At 39.7% G+C, this 22682-nt stretch overlaps 1 protein-coding gene across 6 annotated transcripts in view; it reads left to right on the top strand.

Moving 5' to 3' along the window:
• The first annotated feature begins 2623 nt into the window (after positions 1–2623).
• The window catches only part of Abcb4 (ATP binding cassette subfamily B member 4), a 71044-nt gene continuing 50985 nt past the window's right edge, over positions 2624–22682 (top strand). For 2 of the 6 annotated variants that reach the window (XM_045160933.1, XM_045160932.1), the window contains exons 1-8: positions 2624–2701; positions 2860–2945; positions 5865–5919; positions 10957–11107; positions 17829–17886; positions 19062–19253; positions 20831–21002; positions 22185–22309. In XM_045160933.1, the coding sequence (XP_045016868.1) occupies positions 2866–2945; positions 5865–5919; positions 10957–11107; positions 17829–17886; positions 19062–19253; positions 20831–21002; positions 22185–22309 (833 nt within the window). In that variant the 5' untranslated portion in view covers positions 2624–2701; positions 2860–2865. Of the gene's footprint in view, positions 2702–2859; positions 2946–5864; positions 5920–10956; positions 11108–17828; positions 17887–19061; positions 19254–20830; positions 21003–22184; positions 22310–22682 lie in introns of those variants that run through there. The other 4 variants (XM_045160931.1, XM_045160934.1, XM_045160935.1 and 1 more) reach the window with 4 other exon arrangements.

Below are 22682 nucleotides of genomic sequence, written 5' to 3'. Positions count from 1 at the left end.
GATGTCTCTCAAACAAATCCTTTTAAAAGGTAAATGTCTTTAATTTCTTTTTAATTATTAACTTGTAACTTAATTATTTTATCCAGAGCTATATTATTGAGATCTTAGGCTTTATGGATTTTGATTTTGAGAGATTTCAACATTTAAGATTTTGGTTTTGTAGACCTTCTTCGAAGAGTGGCTCAAACCCAAGGCACACTCATATAGTCAACCACAGGGTCCCTCTTGTCCCGACCTATAAATGTTCCCTTGACTTAAGTCCTCACTTCTGTTCTCAGATTCAGAGAATACAGTTCTTGTTGCAAGGAAAACCTACACATTGTCACAGACACACAGAGTAAACCCACGTCACTCCTCACTTCATTTTCTCGTTTGTGTTTTAGTTCAAAGTTTTCTTGTTCTTTCACATACTTCAATTTTAATCTCTCAAGTTTTCTCTTCCTAGAGACTCAAGCCTCTCCTTTAGATGCTAATGTGTCTTACGGCCCCTGGTTACTTTCAAACTCAAATCACCATTGCTTTAGTCTCACAATATTATAAAATAATAATCTGAACATTAATAATCAGTAATCTGAAGGCGTTTTGGTTGATCAAAGAATCTTCATGGGTGTGGTAGGATGGATAAGAAGACAAAAGCATTTTGAGCAAAAATACTCAACTAAACCCATGTTTATTACACATAACTCCAGAACTTTCCATACTTGCACATATGCTAAGCACATTCAGAGGTTAGCATGGGAGCTGCCAGACCCTCTTCTATTTTCCCTCATCTGCCTTTTCTGACCTTTTTGTTTTGGTTTTTCGAGGTAGGGTTTCACTCTAGCTCAGGCTTTTCTGGAATTCACTATGTAGTCTCAGGGTGACCTCGAACTCACAGTGATCCTCCTACCTCTGCCTTCTGAGTGCTGGAATTAAAGGCGTGTGCCACCACCACTCCCGGCTCTGACCTTTTAACTATAATAATAGCTACTGTTTATGAGGTGCCTCCTACACGTGGAGAACTTTTCACGCATCTTCTCCAATCTTACGAATTTTACAGATTCTGAGACTAACCAAGAATGAAATAGCCTTTCTATGGCCAGACAGATAGTAAATGGCAGGGGTGTGGTTCATACTCTTTATCTGAAAACTGTTCTTGTAATCTGCACTGCTGGCAAACCCATCTAAGAAGCCAAGAACATGGGTCAGTTATTGTGTTAACAAGACATGACCAGGGAGATGACAGTAGACACTGAGAAATCCAGAAGTTGCTGAGAGCTTGACACTAAAGTAGACTTACAACACACCCGGCAAGGCTTAGGTAACATTGCAGAAGAGGGTTTGGAAAGACTGTAAGAGCCACAGGGTAGGAAGGAGTATCCATACACATTGCCCTCCCCCCAAAATAACTGCTGCGCTCACAACTCATATTCCATTAACTGCATGATGAATACCGGTAAACCACTGAGGAGGGCCCTCAATGGAATGGGGGCAGGGAGCAGGGGGTTGGGGCCAGCACATGATGTGTCCATACAACAAAATTGATAAAAATTAAAGATAAAAGAACAAGGACTAGCAGAAAACCAGCGACCTGACCAGAAGGAAGGCAAGCCATTTGTTGAACAAGTACTACGTTTTAGGTTCAACACTAATTTCAGGGTAGATTAGTAAGGGAGATAAGAGGTAATTCTTATACTACACTTGGAGAAACCGAGGTCAGGAGAAATAAAGAAAGTCAGACAAAAAAAAAAAAAAAGAAAGTCAGACTAGGACACAAAGCTCTTGAGTTAGTTGCAAGCTCACTGGCTTCCAAGTCCTTGTTTTAAGCCCTTCCTTTTGGGAGGTGTGGAGAAATTACTGGGGAGTGGGGATCAGAAACCATGTTCGCATAGATATTAGGAGTAGAGACAATTTGGCATAGTATGAGATCTGAGACTGGAGTAGACAACCTGGGTGCTATACTTGGACACCAGCTCTATTGATGTGGTGTTGGGCCGGACTCACCCATTCTGGGCATCTGTTTCTTCATATGTAAAAGTGTGTTTCAATTAGAGGGCCATCTAAGTCCTTTTCAGCCTTAAAGGTCTGTGTCTGTAAGTATCCAGAGAGGACCATAAGTATTCCTTATTCCTTTTCTCCAAGGAGCAGGAAGAGACGATTCTGGCCCACACCTGGTTATCTCTCGCCATCCCTGCAGCTGGTGCAGGTTGGTGGTAAGGGAACTAGGGATGCAGACTGGGGAACCCATCAGTCTCTAGGGGCCCACTGGAAAGTGTTCGCAAAACGCGCTTGGAAAGAAAACCCATCGTAGAAGGAGTGTGACAGTCACTTTCAGGGGTTTGAGTGGCCTGACGGGCGAGGCTCGCAGGGCACTGGTGGCAGAAGGCTGGTCGCGGGCTTATCGGGAGCAGCTGGGGCTGCCCAGACCTGCCGTCTGGCTGCTCGCCCGGGTGGGCGGCAGCGGAGGCCCGGCGCCCCTGGCGGCGAGGGCTGCGCACTGGGCCCCCGGGGCGGGCGCTGGGCCTGCGGAACCAGCCCGCGGCCCGGCTGCGGGAACCGCTCCTGGGGCCCAGCCCAGGTCCCCGCCGCAGCGGGAGGAGGCGCGGGCGCCTGCCGCGTGTGGGGGCGGGGACGGAGACGCCGAGCAAAGTCCAGGTCCCGGGGCGCAGCGACCGCGCGCCCGCCCCGCGGCCACTGCAGAGAGGCGCGCGCGAGGGCCGAGGTGACGAAGGCCGCGGCGGGGAGTCGGGGCGCGGGCGGGTGGCTGCGGAAGGACCGGCCTCGGAGCCCCGGACCCACACCAGGCTCGAGGCCTCCTCGGGGGTCCCCGCGGGGGCTGGGCCGGGCGTACTGGGACCTGAAGCTGTGGTTTCTCCGCAGGCTGATATGGATCTGGAAGCGGCGAGGAATGGAACCCCCGGGTTCTCCAGGACAGCGGGCGGCGACTTTGAACTGGGCAGCAGCAGGTACATCGCCGCTTTCCGTTAGGCGCCAGTCAGCCGGGCTATCTCAGCTCTGGGAAGAAGTTGGCAAGACCGGTTGAAACCCTGTCTGAGCTTGTGACCTTGACGCAGACGTTTTCAGTGGCCTCGGGGATGCCATGGAGGCTCCTTTTGCAATAGGTTCACGGGAAAGAGACTGCCTTCAAAAATGCCCCTTCCCTCTGTGCACGGGCAATTCCATGACTATCGGTGTTGTATGACATTCTTTGTATTATATAATTCAAACTTTCACAATTAAGTTTAAGACACTTGATTATTCATGCTCACAGAGCGCTAGGCATGTGCCATTGACGGTTGAGCTTTTGAACTAGGGTAGTGAAGCCAAACTTACCCTCCTCTTGCTTATTTCTCTTCCTCCTGTTTCAGCCCCTTCCCTTCCTCCCACCTCTAGGCTGGTTCCCCGTTTCTCCTCTCTGGGGAGGGATATGAGGAGCAGCTTCGTCCTTCCCTACACCATGCTTCCAAATCGGTTGGTTTTCAAGTTCAAGTGTGGAGGGTGGGACCTCATGAGGCCTTGCTAGTGGATCTTTTCTCCAGCCCTGACTCTGACTTTCACTTTCGTCCTCTTCCCGCCTTCTGAAGCACACATTCTGTGACTTTCAACTAGGGTCCACACGATGGTGTGTGCCTGTTTCCTCTTTCACTGAAGGAGTAGTGAATCATTTTTGTCTTAGTCTCAAACCGTTTATGAGGCTATTACAGTCTCTAAGTTCATGGCAGGCCACTCTGTGTCATGGAGTTGTCACCCAGAGGACAAATTTATCAGGTTCTGTAGTTTGTCCTCAAGCTGCAACAGGCCTGATTAGCTAACTGAAAATATGCCTATCTAATGCCTAAACTGAAGCATTATTTTAGCCTGTTAATTTGTTTGGACAGTGGCATTGCTCTGTCCTTCTAGGAATTGTGGTATTTATTCAGAGAAAAATTGGTTTTGTTCATATAACGGATGGATGGTATTTCATCTAATATAAAAGGGAAAGGGTTTTGTCATGTAAAAATTTAGGCAGAGGGTGACTGCGACTCTATTAATAGCATTTTCATGAAGAAAGCTATTTATGTGTTGTACTGACTGAACATTTGGTGCCTACAGTGTAGTAACTCTCTGAAGCCCAAGGAAGAGTCACAAGTGGGGTGCACAGCCTTCTGTTGAAAAGGAGGAAATAAATAGCCCAAAACAGAAAGTTAAAAATAATTTACTACTGTTTATAAATTAAAGATAGCACTAATTTTTGTAAAAATCAGACCAAAGATGCATTCAAATGATGTTATTTCTACTTTTGTTACCTAGTGCAAATTGGGAGTGAGTAATATGCTTCTTGCAAACATGCTGAAATAATATGTGGGCTGTTCTTTTGAACATATTTAGTGGCAAGTACTCACCCAGTGGTTGTAATAAATGTTCTACATATTATGGGATCAAATATTAGAAGGAAAATTTTATCACAAACTTGGAGTTTGTTGGGTTATAAAACTTTGTCTCCATAGAGTTTACATTACAGACTTGGAGAGCAACATAAATGAAGGTAATGAGCATGAATAAACATTAAGGAAACCAAAGAATACAAAAGAAATATTTAACAATTTAAAAATATATTTTTGTCTCTTTATTTGATAAAGAGAGAGAGATGAGAGGGAGCAGAGAAAATGAACATATAGGAGCACCTTGGGTCTCCTGTCATTGCAAACAAACTCCAGATGCTTGTGCCACTTTGTGCATCTGGCAATATGTGGGTACTGGGGAATTGAACCCAGACCACCAAGCCTTGCAAGCAAGCACCTTTCACCACTGAGCAATCTCTCTAGCCCTAGTACTTAATTTTAAGTAGAGTGGTTAGGTATGTTTAATTTTGAAGGCATATTTGAGCAAAGACTGGAAAGAAATGATAGGAGAGAGTTATGGGTATTTGGTGGAGCCTTGCTGCAAAGACCATGAACCAGTAGCGGGTTTGGTGTCATGCACAAGGCAGCAGAAGGGCCATGTCTTCTCAGAGCAGAGTGAAGCCAGGAGTGGGAGGTGCGGTTAGGAGAGTGATGAGGAAACAGAGCATGTGGGCCTTAGAGGCCATTGGAAAGATTTTTGTTTTTACTCTGAGAAAAATGGAGCCACTATACTTGTTTGCGTAGAGAAGAAACTTGGGAGGTCTTGATTTTTTGTTAGGTTGTTTTTTTTTTTTTTTTTTTTTTAATTTTTAGAAGTAAGGTCCCACTGTAGCCCAAGATGACCTGGAATTCCCTATGTAGTCTCAAGATGGCCTCAAATGCACAGCAATCCTCCTACCTCAGCCTCCCAAGTGCTGGGATTAAAGGTGTGTACCACCATAGTTAGCTGTGTCTTGAGTTTTTAAATGATTACTGTGGTTGAAAGTTGCCCAGAGATTGAAGTAGGCATAGAAGGAAGTTGGGGCAGGCAGGGGGGTATGCTGGACAGATGCTGTTGTATTGGGTACAGCAAGAAAAACAAGGAAAAGTACTTGAATTTGGATGTGTGTTGAAAGTGAAATAAAAAGGATTCCCTAACCATTTCTCCCACTTCTACAGAAAAGTGGTCTTTATTAATTTTAGTTTAAAATATGCTTTTAAAATAAAAATTATCACATAAATGATGTTTCAAAGTGTTATCATATTCATCTTCTCTCTGTGTATAAACTCTCTAAGACAGGCGACCATTTCTTATTTATCCATATGTTCGTACAGTACCTTGGACAGTTACCATTGTACTTGGCTGCCTTGCAGCATTTATTACAGTTGATAAATGTGATGATGTCAGATGTCACTGTTATATTTGAAAAGGTTATAATTGAATATCTTAACTAGTAGAATTTATGTTTAACTGATTGTTCATACAGTTTTGAATCCAGACAATAATATATACATTTTTTTTAGCAACCAAGATCAAGAAAAAATGAAGAAAGTGAGTTTGATTGGACCATTGACACTGGTAAGCTGTGAAATATTCAGTGGGAATAAACCTTCCTTTCATTCAAAGTTGTGAACTTGAGTCAATAGCAACTAAGGAGGTACTTAAGTCTATCTATAAGAAGTTGTAGATGGTCCTTGCTAGACCTGTGCTATTGTGCACAAAGAAAATAAAAATACAGTATTCTTTATGCAATGGAAACTCACCAATTTCAGGAAAATATATCTCTCACATAGTTCATATCAACCCCACAAAATTTTTAAATAAGCTTGTTTATGAGGAAGGTGATTATTAACTAATATATTTTAATTTTTTTATTTATTTTGTGTTGTGCTGTATGTGTGTGTGAGAGAGTATCTGGGTCAGGGGGACTCAAGTGTGTCAGAGCACGTGTGGGGAGATCCAAGGAGAGCCATGAGGTTTCCGCTCCTCTTTCTGTGAGGCAGGGTCTCTTGTCCCTGCAAATAAGTCTGGCCTTCAATCTTGGGAATCTCCCGCCCCATCCCCCACTGTGGTAGGCAACACTGGGATCACAGATACATGCACCACTTTGCATTCAGTTTTATGTGGCTGCTGGGGAACCTGGGCATGCAGGCTTTGCCAGCAAGCACCTTTATGTACTGAGCCAGCTCCATGACCCTAACCATAGAATTTTTAAAACAAAATGTTCATATTTGGCTTACAAGAAATTGGTTAAGTTTTGATAATTAAGTTTTAACAATTAAGAATTCTGATTCTGTTTTAAGCCATTGTCAGTACTTTTCTGAGTGTACAAGACAAACCAACATATTTTTTGAAAGAAATATAATCAGAGTTCATTTGTCTCAGACAGTCAGGCCAAGTTACTACTTTTGGTGAATATGATGGATTCCAAGCTGACAGTCCTCCTTTAGCATTAGGAGCTAAAAGAAGCTGCACTAAGTGTCATGTCCTAGGAGACCACCAACTTAGAGTACATGGGCACAAAGGCACCAACACTGCATACTTCTGTCATCATTGCAAATCCCTCTTCACCCTCTTCTTTCTTTTTTTAAATATTTTTTTGGTTTTGTTTCTTTTTATTTATTTATTTAAGAGCGACAGACAGAGAGAGAATGAGGGAGAGAGGGAGAGAGAGAGAATGGGCACGCCAGGGCCTCCAGCCACTACAAACAAACTCCAGATGCATGTGCCCCCTTGTGCATCTAGCTAACGTGGGTCCTGAGGAATTGAACCTTGAACTGGGGTTTTTAGGCTTCACAGGCAAGTGCTTAACTGCTAAGCCATCTCTCCAGCCCACCCTCTTCTTTCTTAGTGTTTGTTGTCTTAAATGTTTCAGTAAGAGTAAAAATGTTTTCTTATTTGTGCTTTTGTTGGTAAAACAAAATCTGGCTTCAATCAAGAGTGCTGCTTTCTTGGTGAACCTGGTACCAGCACAAGGGTAAAGGAGATAGACACAGAGAACACTCAACTCCTACCAAACAAGATATCCAGAGACAGAGAGGCTCCCAAGACCTCATCACTGAAGTAAACCTAAAACAAACCCAACATGGCTCAGGGAAGTTTGCAGAAGAGGAGTCAGAAAAATTGTTAGAGCCTCACATTGGGTCACCATGCACAGGGACATTGCCTCTTACCCATAACTGATGACTAACCCTACAATGCGCAACCCATGTTCCCCAATGAAGGAGGGTCCCTGCAGAGGGGGCAGACAGGAAGGAGGTTAACGATGATACCAGCATGACTGTATGCACACTGTGTACATAACTAATAAGAAAATCTGGTTTCAATGCCAGTTTAAAAATCTGCCCCCTTAAAAAAATAGAAAACTATGCTCTATAAAATAGAAATATAGACATCTTTACTTGATTTAATAATTTTAGTTTCAGTTTAATTTAAATTTAAGGCTTTTATTTATTTGAGAGAGACAGCGAGAAAGAGGGGTAGAGAGAGAGTGAATGAATGTGTATGGGCACAACAGGGCCTCCAGCCACAGCAAGCGAACTCCAGACACATGTACTACTTAGTGCATCTAGTTGTATGTGGGTGCTGGGGAATTGAATATGGGTGATCAGGTTTTGCAAGAAAGCACCTTTAAGTGCTGAGCCATCTCCCCAGCCCCAATTTTATCCTTATTAATGGTCTGAATAGCTTTGGGGGGCTATCTAGAAAGAGATCAGAATAAAACTGTGGTATAATAGAATTAAAAATATATTGTTTTCTTGAAAAAATTTACTGAAAATAAATTAGGTTTATTTAGGGTATTTTGTGAAATTAATATGATTTTTAATCTATCCCTTGCCTGCCATGGTAGCACACACCTTTAATCCCAGCACTCAGGAGGCTGAGATAGGAGAATCACTGTGAGTTCAGTGTCAGCCTGGAACTAGAAATTGAGTTCTAGGTCATCCTGGGCCAGAGTGAGACCCTACCTCAAAAATGAACAAACAGAAAATTAACCGTAGAAACTTAAATTGAATTCAATCACCATGAAAATCTCTCCCACGGTCCACTAAAACAACACTATAGGACAATTGGGCCCTCCCTGTGATTTGTATGCTGGTTGAAAGGCCTGCATACTCATCTTCCTTCCCAAGAGCCACTAAAACTGATCCTTAGAACACTATCCTATTTGTAGGCAACTTTATTAATCCTTTTCCATTTGCTATTGATTTTTGTTGCTCCCTTCCAAACTTTTTCTGGTCTGACCTTTTTCTTTCAGTACTCTAACTTGCCATATGTGTTTAATGGTGGAATTTGCCCTCACAGCCACCCCTCAACCACAGTTGAACTTCTGGAACTTTCTGAGAACAGTGTGCACACATACCCAATCCTCACTGTGTGTTTCCAACCTCAGACTAATGGTATTGACCCAGTGTGACTCAGCTTCACCCCTCAAAGACACCACTCCACCATCTGGACTCATTACATATTCTCCAAAAGGAAGTGTGGGGAAAATGGGCAGAGTGAAAAGTTTAAAGAAATAAGAAATGCAAGAGCTGAATAAGATGTAGCAGAAATGGAAACTTGCCAAAGAAAATGTAGGGGCTGGAGAGATGGCTTAGTGGTTAAGCACTTGCCTGTGGAGCCTAAGGACTCCAGTTTGAGGTTAGATTCCCCAGGACCCACATAAGCCAGATGCACAAGGTGGCTCATGCATCTGGCATTCGTTTTCAGTGATTGGAGGCCCTGGAACACTCATTCTCTCTCTCTCTCTCTCTCTCCCTCTTTCTCTCTCTGTCTGTTGCTCTCAAACAAACACATAAAAATAAGCAAAGATAATGTAGCCTGAAAGGCAGAGGAAGAAGAAAGGAGAGAAGACTACTCAAAAATGTTGAGAAAAGGTAAAATTGAATATTAGAAAGACAGTAGTGTGGCTCATTCTTAGGGGCTTTGCATTTCATGGTGATAGTTGGTGTCCATCTCCCACACAACTACTACTAAGTCCAAAATCTTTGGTGAGGTCCACTAGACTTTTATACCTGTTTCTAATATCCATTGCTGTACTTTATGATCTTGAGGAATTCCACATCAGGGAGTTCCTTAAGTACTCTATGTATTTTGTAGCCACGTTGCTACTCCCAAAAATGTCTTCTACTTCCTCCACTCTTCCAGATGTTTCTCCAGGTACCTTTAGGTTTATTTAGGATATTTTTGTGAAATTAGTATGATTTTAAATTTATCTCTTACCTGGAGGGTACTTCCAGGTCCCTCATCCTTCATGAGCCTCATCTCCAGAACAAAACTTCTCTAACGCCCACAGAAATTTTGTTGCACTTTGCTATCTAGCTGTGTTTAAAATGAACTTAACATTTTTTAAACATAAGCAAACCCTTTTTAAAATTTTTATTTATTTATTTGGGAGACAGAGACAGAAATAGGCAGGTAGAGAGAGAGAAAAAAATGCACACACCAGGGCCACCAGCCACTGCAAACAAACTCCACATGCATGTGCCACCTTGTGCATCTGGCTTACATGGGTCCTGGGGAGTCAAACCTGGGTCCTTTGGCTTGGCAGGCAAATGCCTTAACTGCTAAGCCTTCTCTCCAGCCTGAACTTAACATTTTAAAGGAATCTAGTCCTCAAAATTGAGAAGGTCTATTTGCTTCCTATTTTATTTTAAATTTTTATTTATTTATTTATTTGAGAGTGACAGACACAGAGAGAAAGACAGATAGAGGGAGAGAGAGAGAATGGGCGCGCCGGGCTTCCAGCCTCTGCAAACGAACTCCAGACGCGTGCGCCCCCTTGTGCATCTGGCTAACATGGGACCTGGGGAACCGAGCCTCAAACTGGGGTCCTTAGGCTTCACAGGCAAGCGCTTAACCACTAAGCCATCTCTCCAGCCCTGCTTCCTATTTTAAATTGGCCTTCTGAATTATTCTTTGTATTCACTGTTGTGAAAGATGTGTGTGTGTGGGGGGGTGGTGGTGTTTGTGTGTGTGTGTGGGGGGGGTGTTCTAACTGTCTACCCCAAGCTATCCTTAATTCACCCCTTATAAACTCCTGGAGATCAAACAATATTTCTTTTTTATTAAAATTGTTTTGTTTATTTATTTGAGAGCAACAGAGAGAGAGAGAGAGAGAGAGAGAGAGAGAGAGAGAGAGAGACAGATAGATAGAGAGAATGGGTATACCAGGGCCTTCAGCCACTGCAAACGAACTCCAGACGCATGTGCCCCCTTGTGCATCTGGCTAACATGGGTCCTGGGGAATGGAGCCTCGAACTGGAGTCCTTAGACTTCAGAGGCAAGCACTTAACTGCTAAGCCATCTCTCCAGCCTGCAATATTTCTTAATGGATTCAAACCTTTGTCCCTTTGATTATAGTGTAATCGTTCACCCAAAGTACATACCAATTCCACATAATGAATTTTTCACAGAGTATGAAATGTATAGAATGATGGAATTAATCTGATAACCATTTGGATTACATTTTACTTCTTATTTAATATATATTTACATTTGCACCTATGAAAACAATGTTGTCTTGAAATTAGAATCAAAAAGTATATAATTGTGGAAAAAAGAAATTCCAATTATCAAGCTAAGAATTGTTTTATTCCTTTTTTTTTTCAGTTCCGATACTCTGATTGGCAGGATCAACTGTTTATGCTACTGGGCACCATGATGGCCATAGCTCATGGGTCAGGTCTTCCCCTCATGATGATCATATTTGGACAGATGACAGATAAGTTTGTTGGTCATACTGGAAATTTTTCCTTGCCAGGTAAATGTTTCTCTATCTTTTTGTAATTCATTGTATTTATCTAATTGGATAAAAAGTTAAAATTGATTTTAATACACATCGTGTATTTGTTTGTTTATTTAGACATCTAGACAATCTCCAACATCACAGGAGTTGTGACATTCTTAGAAAATTCCTTAAATGTTTATTTAAATCTCAAGAAATATATGCTACTTGACTTTTAATAGAAAGTAAGGAAGTACACCTGAATTTCTGTGTCTACAGAAATGGGAATATAACCCAATATCACTGTTCCATGTCCATCACATTAGTAAGGACAAATAGGTTTCAAAAATATCAGGAAGTATGACTGTACTTCTTAAAGACAGTCAATTTGTAGATCTGCTCCCATGTTTTATATTTTTTCTTTCCTGACTACTCCAATTTACAAATATATGCCCATTTTATATGTCTAATTTTGGGACCAACCAAATTCATTAAAATTGGATGTGACAGTTTATTATAATGGGAATTATTATATTTATAATATAATACTATAATATATTATATTAATTATAAAATGAATGGGATCATTGTAAATCCAAGGAAACTCATGTGAAGGACTATTGGAGAGACAAAAGTATCACATGGATACAAACAAATGTCTATAAAAATAGCAATAATGTTCTTTCATTGTGTTTTCTATGGGCTAAATCCTATGCAATTTCATTTGATCCTTATGAAAATAGTTCTGTGTAGTTAGTGACACTATCTGTGACATACAAAGAAACATGGACTTGGAGATAACAAATAATAAATAGTTAACTTAGTAGTACATTGCTAGTGAGTTAGGACAAAATTCAAACTCACATCTTTCTAGCATTTCAGTCACAGTCATGACCATGCATATTTCCCCAAGTGTAAGAAATTTTGCTTTCTCTAGGAAAAAAAAATTGTTTGGACAAATTACAGATGGATTTCTTATGCTTGACCACTGGCCAAAACCTTAACATAAATACTATAAAGATGAAATTGAAGTCGAACAAGAGAGCTTAAAGTATTTCTTGGGAAGTGGGCAAAATCAGAATTTTCTACTTTTTAATTTTTATTTCATAGAGGATCTCTATTTATTACATATTAATTATATGTGTCAGAGTGATCACATTGATCAAAAATTAATTTCTGCTCAGGATTGAAACCTCTGATTAATGTGGTACATACATACAATGGTATAATAATTACTCTTAGAAGGAAGGAATTCTGATGCATGATCCAACATGGATGCACTTTGAGGACATTATGCTAAGTAAAAAAAAAATCTTCAAAAATATGGATATTAGCCGGGTATGGTGGTGCATGCCTTTAATCCCAGCACTCAGGAGGCAGAGGTAGGAAGATTGCCATGGACTCAAGGCCACTCTGAGACCACATAGTGAATTCCAGGTCAGCCTGGGCTAGAGTGAGATCCTACCTCGAAAAACAAAACAAAACAAAACAAATATATATATATATATATATATATATATATATATATATATATATATATATATATACACACACACACACATATGTATATATGTATATAGATAGATAGATAGATACTATATAACTTTAGAATAGCTAAAAATACAATCATGGAAACCAGAAATAAAATGGTGCTCACCAGGGATGGGAAAAGAGATATGGGTAGCTGTCATTTTATGGGCATATGGTTCCAATTCTGCAAGATGAAAAAGTTTAGGTTGATTGTACAAAAAAATTGAAATACTTAATATTACTGATCTGTACACATAAAATAATTAACATAGTAAATTTTATGTCAGATTAAAACAATGTGCTTACTTATCATAAGTAAATTTTAATTCAGACCAATTTTCTTAGTTCTGTTGTGTTTTTAACACGAGAATAATTCCACTACTTGGTCATTTAGTTGGCTTGTTTTTTAGTTGTGATGCAATTCAGTGGCTTTGAAGCTGAACATGACAGGCAGGTGCTTTGTGCTAGGGCCAAATTCAAGGTCTCTGCAGGAGCCACATGAACAACTGATTGCTGGAGCAATAAACACAACAAAGTTTCCAGCTCTCTCTCTCTACCTTATAAGCATCCTGGATCATGAACCTTGGTTCTCTATAACCACAATATCATTAGGCACAATCCTATTGTGGAGGATGGGGAATGGGATGCCCCTTAAGCATTATAAATTTATGATATTCACTCTTTAGTATCTTATAAATTAACATTCTCATAATTTCACTCCAAAGAAAGATAGTCTTTAGAGAATACTTAATCTAAATTTGGAGTGTTCATTCATGTGTTCAGAATTCTAGAGCTTAGAAACAAACAATGGGGGTTGAGAGCAAGGATACTTAGCTGAGGTCCTAGCTCATCAAATAGAGATGGTGTTTGTTCAGTCTATTCTTTAGAATTGTTGGATTCTTAGACAAGTAGCCTTAATGGAAGCCAAATGAGAATGGAATGTTACTGAGAAAAAGGCTTAAATTACAAGAGAGTCTGACAGTGACTTACTATGAACAGAGCTTATCATTGTTAACAGAATAAAGCTTCATCATGAAAGAGTTATTCCACCACAATAATTCACTTGTGCAGAAACTCTGAACAAAACATTTTTCATCCCAAACCTTAAGAATAGAGTCATAGAAGGAAAGAGTTCATCTGGCAAATATCAAAAACTGGGTATCATTTATAACAAGTCTATGTAATTATAATAATATATAAAGTTCTCTAGAAAAATTGCTGTTATCCTGTATAAGTTTGCATTACCTTGTGGTTAAGGGAACAAATCATGTTTGAGCTTCAAGTTGCACTAACTGTTCATAGTGCCTCAGCTCCCCAGACAAACACCAACTCTGCGTTCTGGTGTCGGATAATAATAAAGGCATTCCTATGCAAAATCAAGAAGATCAAGTGTGGATTTACTTTGATAGTCCAATCTTTAACATCTACACTTAATATTCAAACTTACAGACTGTGTAATCATGGGAAAGTTTTTACCTTCTATATTCCTTACTGTTTGAATGATAGGCTTTGAAAAGTAATCATGAATTTACTAGTAGAATTAAACTTGTTTATGTAAGGCATCCAGATCATAATAAATGATTAGGCAATATGAGGAGAAACTAGCTGAGAATTTGGAAATGAAACAAGCTGCCTAAATTTTGTTTCTGTATCTGTAACATGGGTGGGTGGTGTGGGAGGGCCCTCTCTAAATTAAACAGCTTCAAAAGTTCCCCATTTTCTTGCTGTGGGAAGCAGTAGGTTGATGGGTCTAATTCTCCATCCTATCACAACAGAATACACTGGGAAGCTGTGAATAAATACAGTGTTCTGGGGCTAGGGAAATGGCTTAGTGGTTAAGGTGTTTGCTTGTGAAGCCTAAGGATCCTGGTTTGATTCCTCAGGACCCATGTAAGCCAAATGCATAAGGGGAGGGGGACATGCATCTGGAGTTCATTTGTAGTGACTAGAGGCCTTGGTGTACTCATTCTCTCTTTCTCTCTGCCTCTTCCTCTCTCTTTCTCTCTCTCAAATAAATAAATATTATTTTAAAAAAATACAGTGTTTTAACCAATTGTGCTCCTATAAGTGGGTTTGGGTGAAATATGGACATGAATATTGGTTTTTTTTTAATTTTTTTGAGGTAGGGTCTCACTCTGGCCCTGGCTGACCTGGAATTCACTATGTAGTCTCAGGCTGGCCTCAAACTCATGATAATTCTCCTACCTCTGCCTCCCGAGTGCTGGGATTTAAAGGTGTGCACCACCACGCCCGGCCAACATCAGTATTTTTTTTTCATGGTTCTTCTTTGTCATTGAGAAGACCACAAGATGACCCGATGAGAACTGTTTATGAGATGGAAATATCTTAAGTGGCATCTGACAAGACCAGATCCAGGATCTTTGCAGATCTAGAATCCCCTGATACTTCTGAAAATCACCCCCAACGCACACACGTGTGTGCACACACACATGCGCAGACACACACATTTGTCCTACTGTCTCACAAAAGCTGTACCACTGGGCTTCCTGGCACTCCAGAGATACTCTGGATGTTCATCCAGAATTATATTGTCCTCTTAGCCTTGGACTCTGCTCAAGTTCAGTATGCCCATAGATTCTTGTTTCCTAGAAGAGAGAGTCCGTTTGAGTTGTAGTATTCCTGTGGGGGGAATTTGAAAGTTTCAGGTAGTATTGAACAGATGAAAACTTATCTAAGATTCTACCCAGTTTCTAAGATCAGTGAGAAATATAGATAATGATTTCTACAAGTAACAGAGCTTTTGAATAGTTTGTCTCTAGTTTCAAACATATTTTCAATTTTCATATTTAAAATCTGAAGTAGGATTTCTCAAGGGTCTGAGAGCTGGTCAAGAGCTAGTCAGAAATATTTTATATCAGTAGGAAATATTATTCTGTAATTAGAGCCCAACTCTTGGTAATTGATCCTGACATAGTTTTAAGTTTTAAATAGACTTGAGCCTTATCTCCTTTTGGAGAAAGATTGGGAATACACATCACCTAGAAAACATGACCCCTGTGCTATTTACACATGATAAAGGAACAAATATAGATCACTTTTTCTCCTAGGATTTGGGTAAATAAGCAATACCTAACTTGGTGTGTTTTCTTCACAATGCTATAATATTTTATCTTATTATTTCATAAATACAGTAGATAGAAGGTGGTTAATTTTTAATTTTTTACTTTGTGTTTTTGTTCATTATTTATTTATTTATTTGAGAGCAACAGACACAGAGAGAAAGACAGATAGAGGGAGAGAGAGAGAATGGGCGCGCCAGGGCTTCCAGCCTCTGCAAACGAACTCCAGACGCGTGCGCCCCCTTGTGCATCTGGCTAATGTGGGACCTGGGGAACCGAGCCTCGAACCGGGGTCCATAGGCTTCACAGGCGAGCGCTTAACTGCTAAGCCATCTCTCCAGCCCATTACTTTGTGTTTTTATAAGTAAAAATAAGCTACCCCTGCATAAACCAGTCAGCATAATGTAGTATTAGAGCACAGTTACACCATCAGGGCTAACTTTGAGCCCTGTCACTTGCTAGGTACAGGCCTTTGAATATGTTTATTTCTGTCTACCTCAGTTTCCTCTTATAAAATATGAGAACTCCTAAACCAGTGTTATTGTTCTAGCTAGGACTTTGGGGTACAATATTGAATAGAAGTGGCAAGAATAAGTGTATTTGTCTAGTTCCTGTTTTAGTGGAAATGGTCTCATTTTTTTTGTTTATTTTTATTTATTTATTTGAGAGACAGACAGAGAGAAAGAGGCAGATAGAGAGAGAGAGAGAGAGAATGAGTGCGCCAGGGCCTCCAGCCACTGCAAACAAATTCCAGATGTGTGTGCTCCCTTGTGCATCTGGCTAATGTGGGTCCTGGGGAACTGAGCTTCGAACCAGGGTCCTTAGGCTTCACAGGCAAGCGCTTAACCACCAAGCCATCTCTCCAGCCCAAATGTTCTCATTTTATCTCTGTTTAATATAAGGTTGTTCCATCTACTCCAACTTTTTCCAGAACTCTTATTATGAAGGTGCATTGGACTTTGTTGAGTGCTTTTTCTGTATCAAATTGAGGTGATCATGTGATTTCTATCTTTAACTTTATGTGGTGTATTAAATTTATTGATTTATGTATGTTGAACCAACATGTCATCATTGGAATTAATACTACTGGGTCATGGTGGATAATCTTATTAATGTGTTCTTGAATTTGGTTTGTAAGAATCTTGTTGAGAATTTCAACATCCATGTTCATTCATCAGGGAAGTTGGTTTGTAGTTTTCTTTTTTGGTTATGCCTTTATCTATGTTAAGGATCTGGGTAATGCTGCCTTAGTAGAATGAATATGAAAGTGTTTCTTTCCTTTCTATATTGTGGGACACCTTGAAAAGAGTTGGTATTAGATTGTTCTTAAAAGTTTGATAGAACCTGGGTATGGTGGCACCTGCCTTTAATCCCAGCACTCAGGAAGCAGAGGTAGGATTGCTATGAGTTCAAGGCCAGCCTAAGACTACATAGTGAATACCAGGCCAGCCTGGGTGAAAGTGAGACCCTACCTCAAATAACATAAAATAAAATGTTTGATGGAATTTCATGGTGAGCACTGGAGAGATGAAATGTCTTAGTGGTTAAGGCACTTGCCTGCAAAGACAAAGGACCCAGGTTTGATTCCCCAGGACCTATATAAGCCAGATGCACAGGTGGTACATTCATCAGGATTTTGTTTACAGTGGCTGAAGGCTCTGGCATGCCCATTCTCAATCTCTCTCTCTCTTTCTCTCTCTCTCTCAAATAAATATGGTTTAAAAATAAATATAAGCCAGGCATGGTGGCAAACGCCTTTAATACCAGCACTCGTGAGGCAGAGGTAGGAGGATCACTGTAAGTTCGAGGCCACCCTGAGACTCCATATTGAATTCCCGGTCAGTCTGGGCCAGAGTGAGACCCTACTTTGAAAACCCAAAACATAAAAATAAGAATAAATAAATATTTTTAAAATTCCATTGTGAATCCATCTGGTCCAGAGCTTTTCTCTATGAGAGGCTTTTAATTGTAGCTTTGATTTATTTCATTGCTTGTGATGGGTTTGTTTAAGCTATTGATGACTTCTACCTTTAAATTTTAGAGGTTATATATGTTTAGAAATTTGTCCACGTCAGATTTAAAAAATCTGGCAATGCCTATTAATAGTTCATCCTTTTAAAAAAAGTTCCTGTTTTGTTTTTATGTAGTGAATTTTTCACTGTCGGTGCTAAATCCAGGAAGAATTCTGGAAGATGAAATGACTAGGTAATTGATGCACATTTATATATTACATACTATTTTGAACATTTCATTTGAAAATAATATCAAACTAAGATGGGCGTGGTGGTGCACGCCTTTAATCCCAGCACTCAGGAGGCAGAGATAGGAGGATTGCCATGAGTTGGCCACCCTGAGACTACATAGTGAATTCCAGGTCAGCCTGAGCTAGACTGAGACCCTACCTCAAGAAATAAAAAAAAAAAAAAAAAGAAAAAAAAAGAAAGAAAAAAAGAAAATAATAATCAAACTATAGCATTGTAAGAAAACCTGTGCTTGCCAAGACCAACCAACCATTATCACTTGTTCCCAGCCCTTCAGTGTGGTTCTTAAAATATTTTCTTTTGTGTGTGTGTGGTTTTTCCAGGTAGGGTCTCATTCTAGCCCAGGCTGACCTATGTAGTTTCACCATGTAGTTTTAGGGTGGCCTCGAACTCATGGTGATCCTCCTACCTCTGCCTCCCGAGTGCTGGGATTAAAGGTGTGTGCCACCACACTTGGCAAAATATTTTCTTACATAAGCACATGACAATTATCAATTTTAGTAAACTTAATATTAGTATACTATTTTAATATTAATTTATTTGCAAGCAGAGAGAGAATGAATTAGTGAATATGGGCATACCAGGTCCTTCAGCCATTGCAAACCAACTCCAGATGCATGCACCACTTTGTGCATCTGGCTTTACATTGGTACTAGAGAATCAAATCCCTTGGGTAGTTAAGCTTTTTAAAATTCAATGAAAGATATATTTTAAAGCACTGAAACTCATTGTTTTTAAAGGTGCTTTCTGCTTTGTTGATTAAGCTATTACTTCATATTACTTTGAATTTATGATATTTTATCATATTACTTTAAAAGCATTTTAAAAATCAGGTTTGAAAAGTTTTGAGTCCTTTATATAAATACTATGGAAACAATTTTATTTACTTAGTCTGTTTTCTGCTACATTTGCAATATGTACATGGTAGAGAAGTTTTTCAGTACAGTAAAAAAGGCAACCTCTATTAGCTACTTTCCTCACTGGTATAACAAAATAGCTGACAAGAGCTAATCACCAGGTGGTTCACGTCTAGGAGTTCAAGGACATCCTGGGCTATATAAGGGGACTCTGTCTCAAAAAGAAAAAGGAGATAAATAAGTCTTTCCAATTATTTTCCAGATATGCATATTACTACTCAGGGTTAGGAGCGGGAGTTCTTGTGGCTGCCTATATACAAGTTGCATGTTGGACTTTGGCAGCTGGCCGACAGATTAAGAAAATTAGGCAAAAGTTTTTTCATGCTATTCTACAGCAAGAAATAGGCTGGTTTGACATCAATGACACGACTGAACTCAACACACGACTAACAGAGTAAGTTAACATTAATGCCACCCTTTCATGAAGGATCTAAGCATCATGTGACAAACTGTCAAGGGAAACTTTTAAACAAAATTTGGTATAAATTTGGGCATATATAATTTGAGAGTCATTTCTAGAAGCCTTTATACCTTGTGTCACAACATGTTTCAGTATGTTAATTTCCAAATTATTTAGACAGTTTATTTGTAGACTGTATACATGTATACACCTGTTTACTTTTTATTTTAGAGAGAGAGAGAATTGGTGTGTCAGGGCCTCAGCTACTGATATTGAACTCCAGACGCTTATGCCACCTAGTGGACATGTGGGACCTTACGCTTGCTTCATCTTTGTGCTTCTGGCTAAGGAGGGATCTGGAGAGCAGGACACGAGTCCTTAGGCTTCACAGGCAAGCACCTTAACTGCTAAGCCATCTCTTCAGCTGCCTATTTACTTCTTACAGAGCTCAGTACAGGGCATGACAGTTGCTGAACCCTGAATAATGGTAGTTGAATGGGTAAATAAATGATTACTTTAGTTAGAAAGAGACTTGCTTTAGTAAACATCTACTTTTCACTTAACAAGTATTAGAAGACCCATTATATGCTAAGTGCCCTCTTAGAGGGTTGGGCTATATGAGGGAACAAGGCAAATCACTCTGTTTCTTTGGTGCTTCCTTTCAGCTGGGGGGAGACAGATCATAAACTTTTCCTGGCTGGTAGTTCTAGCAAAGTCAAAAAAGGTGGGAAGATCAAGGCATTTTAGGCCTTAGAGAACTTGGCAAGGGCCTTAGCTTTCACTCTAAAAGAAATGGCAGCCATTGGAAGATGTGAGTGGAGAAGTAACACAACCTCTGTTTTTCAGAGGACCACACTGTCTGCTGTGAGAAGTTGACAAGAGTATAAGCCAGGATATAGGTTGAATATCTCTTACCTAAAGTGCTTGGGACCAGAAGTATTTCTTGTGAATTTTGGGATTTTGAAATATCTTTATAGACTTTGCCAATGGGACATCCTTAATTAATCAAAACATCTGAAACTCTGAAACTTTTTGAACATCAACATAAAATTAATAAAGCTTCAAATGTTGGAAGGGTGTGTCGTAGCCCATCTGTGATCCCAGCATAATGGCTGAAGCAGGAGGAGACTGTGACAGGAGGATGACAAGTTCAAGGCCAGACCAGGCTACATTTACAAAAAGAAAACCAATATTTTGATACTGGAGCAGGGATGCTCAACTTGCTATAAGTTATAATAATTTTTGTTACAGATGCTCCATTTTTACTGTTGTAATACTTTTCCTTGATGTCTGCTTTAAAAAAAGATTGTTCAAAATGTAATGCTTCTGTTTTAGGATTAATTTCATATTATCCACTTTAATAGCATTAACTTCTTAGAAGCATGAACTAATCCTCAATTTCTTCCTTTGTACCTCATTTAAGTAGGAAAATACTCAAGAAGCTAAGACTCTGAAAGAGGCTAACAGTAGAATGGGCATGTTAAACTTGTCTGTGTGTTTATGAAATGTCTATTTCAACTTTCTAACTGAAGACCTCCTGCCTGTAACCACTTAGGTGTGATCTTTTTTAGTGACATCTCCAAAATCAGTGAAGGAATTGGTGACAAGGTTGGAATGTTCTTTCAAGCAATAGCCACGTTTTTTGCAGGATTCATAGTGGGGTTCATCAGAGGATGGAAGCTCACCCTTGTGATATTGGCCATCAGCCCTGTCCTGGGGCTCTCTGCAGCTGTTTGGGCAAAGGTCTGTAAAACCCAGACATTCTCATGTATGTTAACCTACATAAATGAGTTGTTTTTAATATCCAAGGTGCTGGTTCTAATACAGATGTGTTAAATGACAATGGAAACATGTTGTTCACATGGAATTTTAACAAGAAAATTAATTTTTAATGGTTTGCATTGTTATAGCTTTAACCTTAATTACTGTATTTTCCCTCAACTGTTATCTTTTAGATTAATCTTTTGGCACAGTATTACATGTATGCTTCTATCCTTATTTAAGGAAGCATAATTTTAAAATATAATATTTAATATAATATTCCTCCAATTTATTGCATGAATATAAAAATTTTAATACAATATGGATTTATTTTTAATCGATACCTATAGCAATTATGTAGCATTCTGCCAGTTTGCTTTATAATAAGATACATAATCTTGAGTCAACATTTCAGAGTTCAGTGTTTTTACTGGAAATTTTTGTCTATTCTGGGGTTGTTGACTCAATTAGTAAATTACCTATATTTCTTTTGTTCTGATTTTTTCTTTACTTTGCCCCTGAATCATGTTTTTAAAAAGATACTTTTATTTTCTGTCTTCAAGAAAGGAAGGGGGATTGGTGTACAAGGACCTCTTGACAGTGCAAATGAACTCCAGATACATTCATCATTTTGTGCATCTGGCTTTATATAGGTACTAGAGAATTGAACCCAGACTGGCAGATTTTACAAGCAAGTGCCTTTAACTGCTGAGCCATGTCTCCAGTCCCTCCTGAGCCATTTTATATAGCCATCCTGGTTACCCAGTAGAATACCCAATAATGTGCCCGGAAGTATTATTTGCATAGTAATGAAAGAATGTGAGAGCAGAAAGAGAAAAGCATGGCAAAGCATCTAAGATGCAAGGCTTTATCTATCTTACCTTATAGTTGATAGAGGAATGTCCTCCATATAGAGTCTGACACATTCCCAAATACACTATCTATTGTGCCTGGCTTTCCTTTTCCTGACTAACCAGGGAGCCAGGAAGTTCAATCTAGTCTCTATAGGAGGTCAAAGCAGCAACTAGGTCTAATACATCATTTTGGTATATATTTGTAAAGCACAGGGCTTGGGTATAAAAAAAAATATGATAAACAGTTGCCCAGATTGTCCTTTAACTGTTGCCCCCATGCAGATGTCATGACTGTTTCTCTTCTGAACAGATACTCTCTGCGTTTAGTGACAAAGAACTAGCTGCATATGCAAAAGCGGGTGCCGTGGCTGAAGAGGCTCTGGGGGCCATCAGGACTGTAATAGCTTTCGGGGGCCAAAACAAAGAGCTGGAAAGGTCAGGAAGGTTCTTTGTCCACTAAAGAACCCACTTTTACATTGTGTTGCTCATTCTTTTGTAGTATGTGTTGTACTTTCTCTTTCCTAATGTTAACCCTGCCCTCACATAATACAGGCATCCTTACTGCTGGTTGTGGCTTCATGTCAGGCCCCAAAGCAGGGTTCTCAACCTTGTGTGTTTCACAGACTCCATTGGTGGCCATGGTGGTGCATAGGACCTTCCTTCTTGGAATAATGTTTGCAAATGCATTAAATATGTAGGTTGCCAAGGAAATATATAAGGCTGCAAATAATTATATGGCGGCACAATTATCAAAATACTTAAAAAAAAATTTTTCACTTTCTTTATGGCTATGAACTGGTCATATATA

Source organism: Jaculus jaculus, chromosome 10, assembly GCF_020740685.1.
Source record: "Jaculus jaculus isolate mJacJac1 chromosome 10, mJacJac1.mat.Y.cur, whole genome shotgun sequence".
Taxonomy (NCBI): Eukaryota; Metazoa; Chordata; class Mammalia; order Rodentia; family Dipodidae; genus Jaculus; species Jaculus jaculus.
The sequence above is the reverse complement of the archived record's forward strand: the minus strand, read 5'-3'. Positions and strand labels throughout refer to the sequence as shown.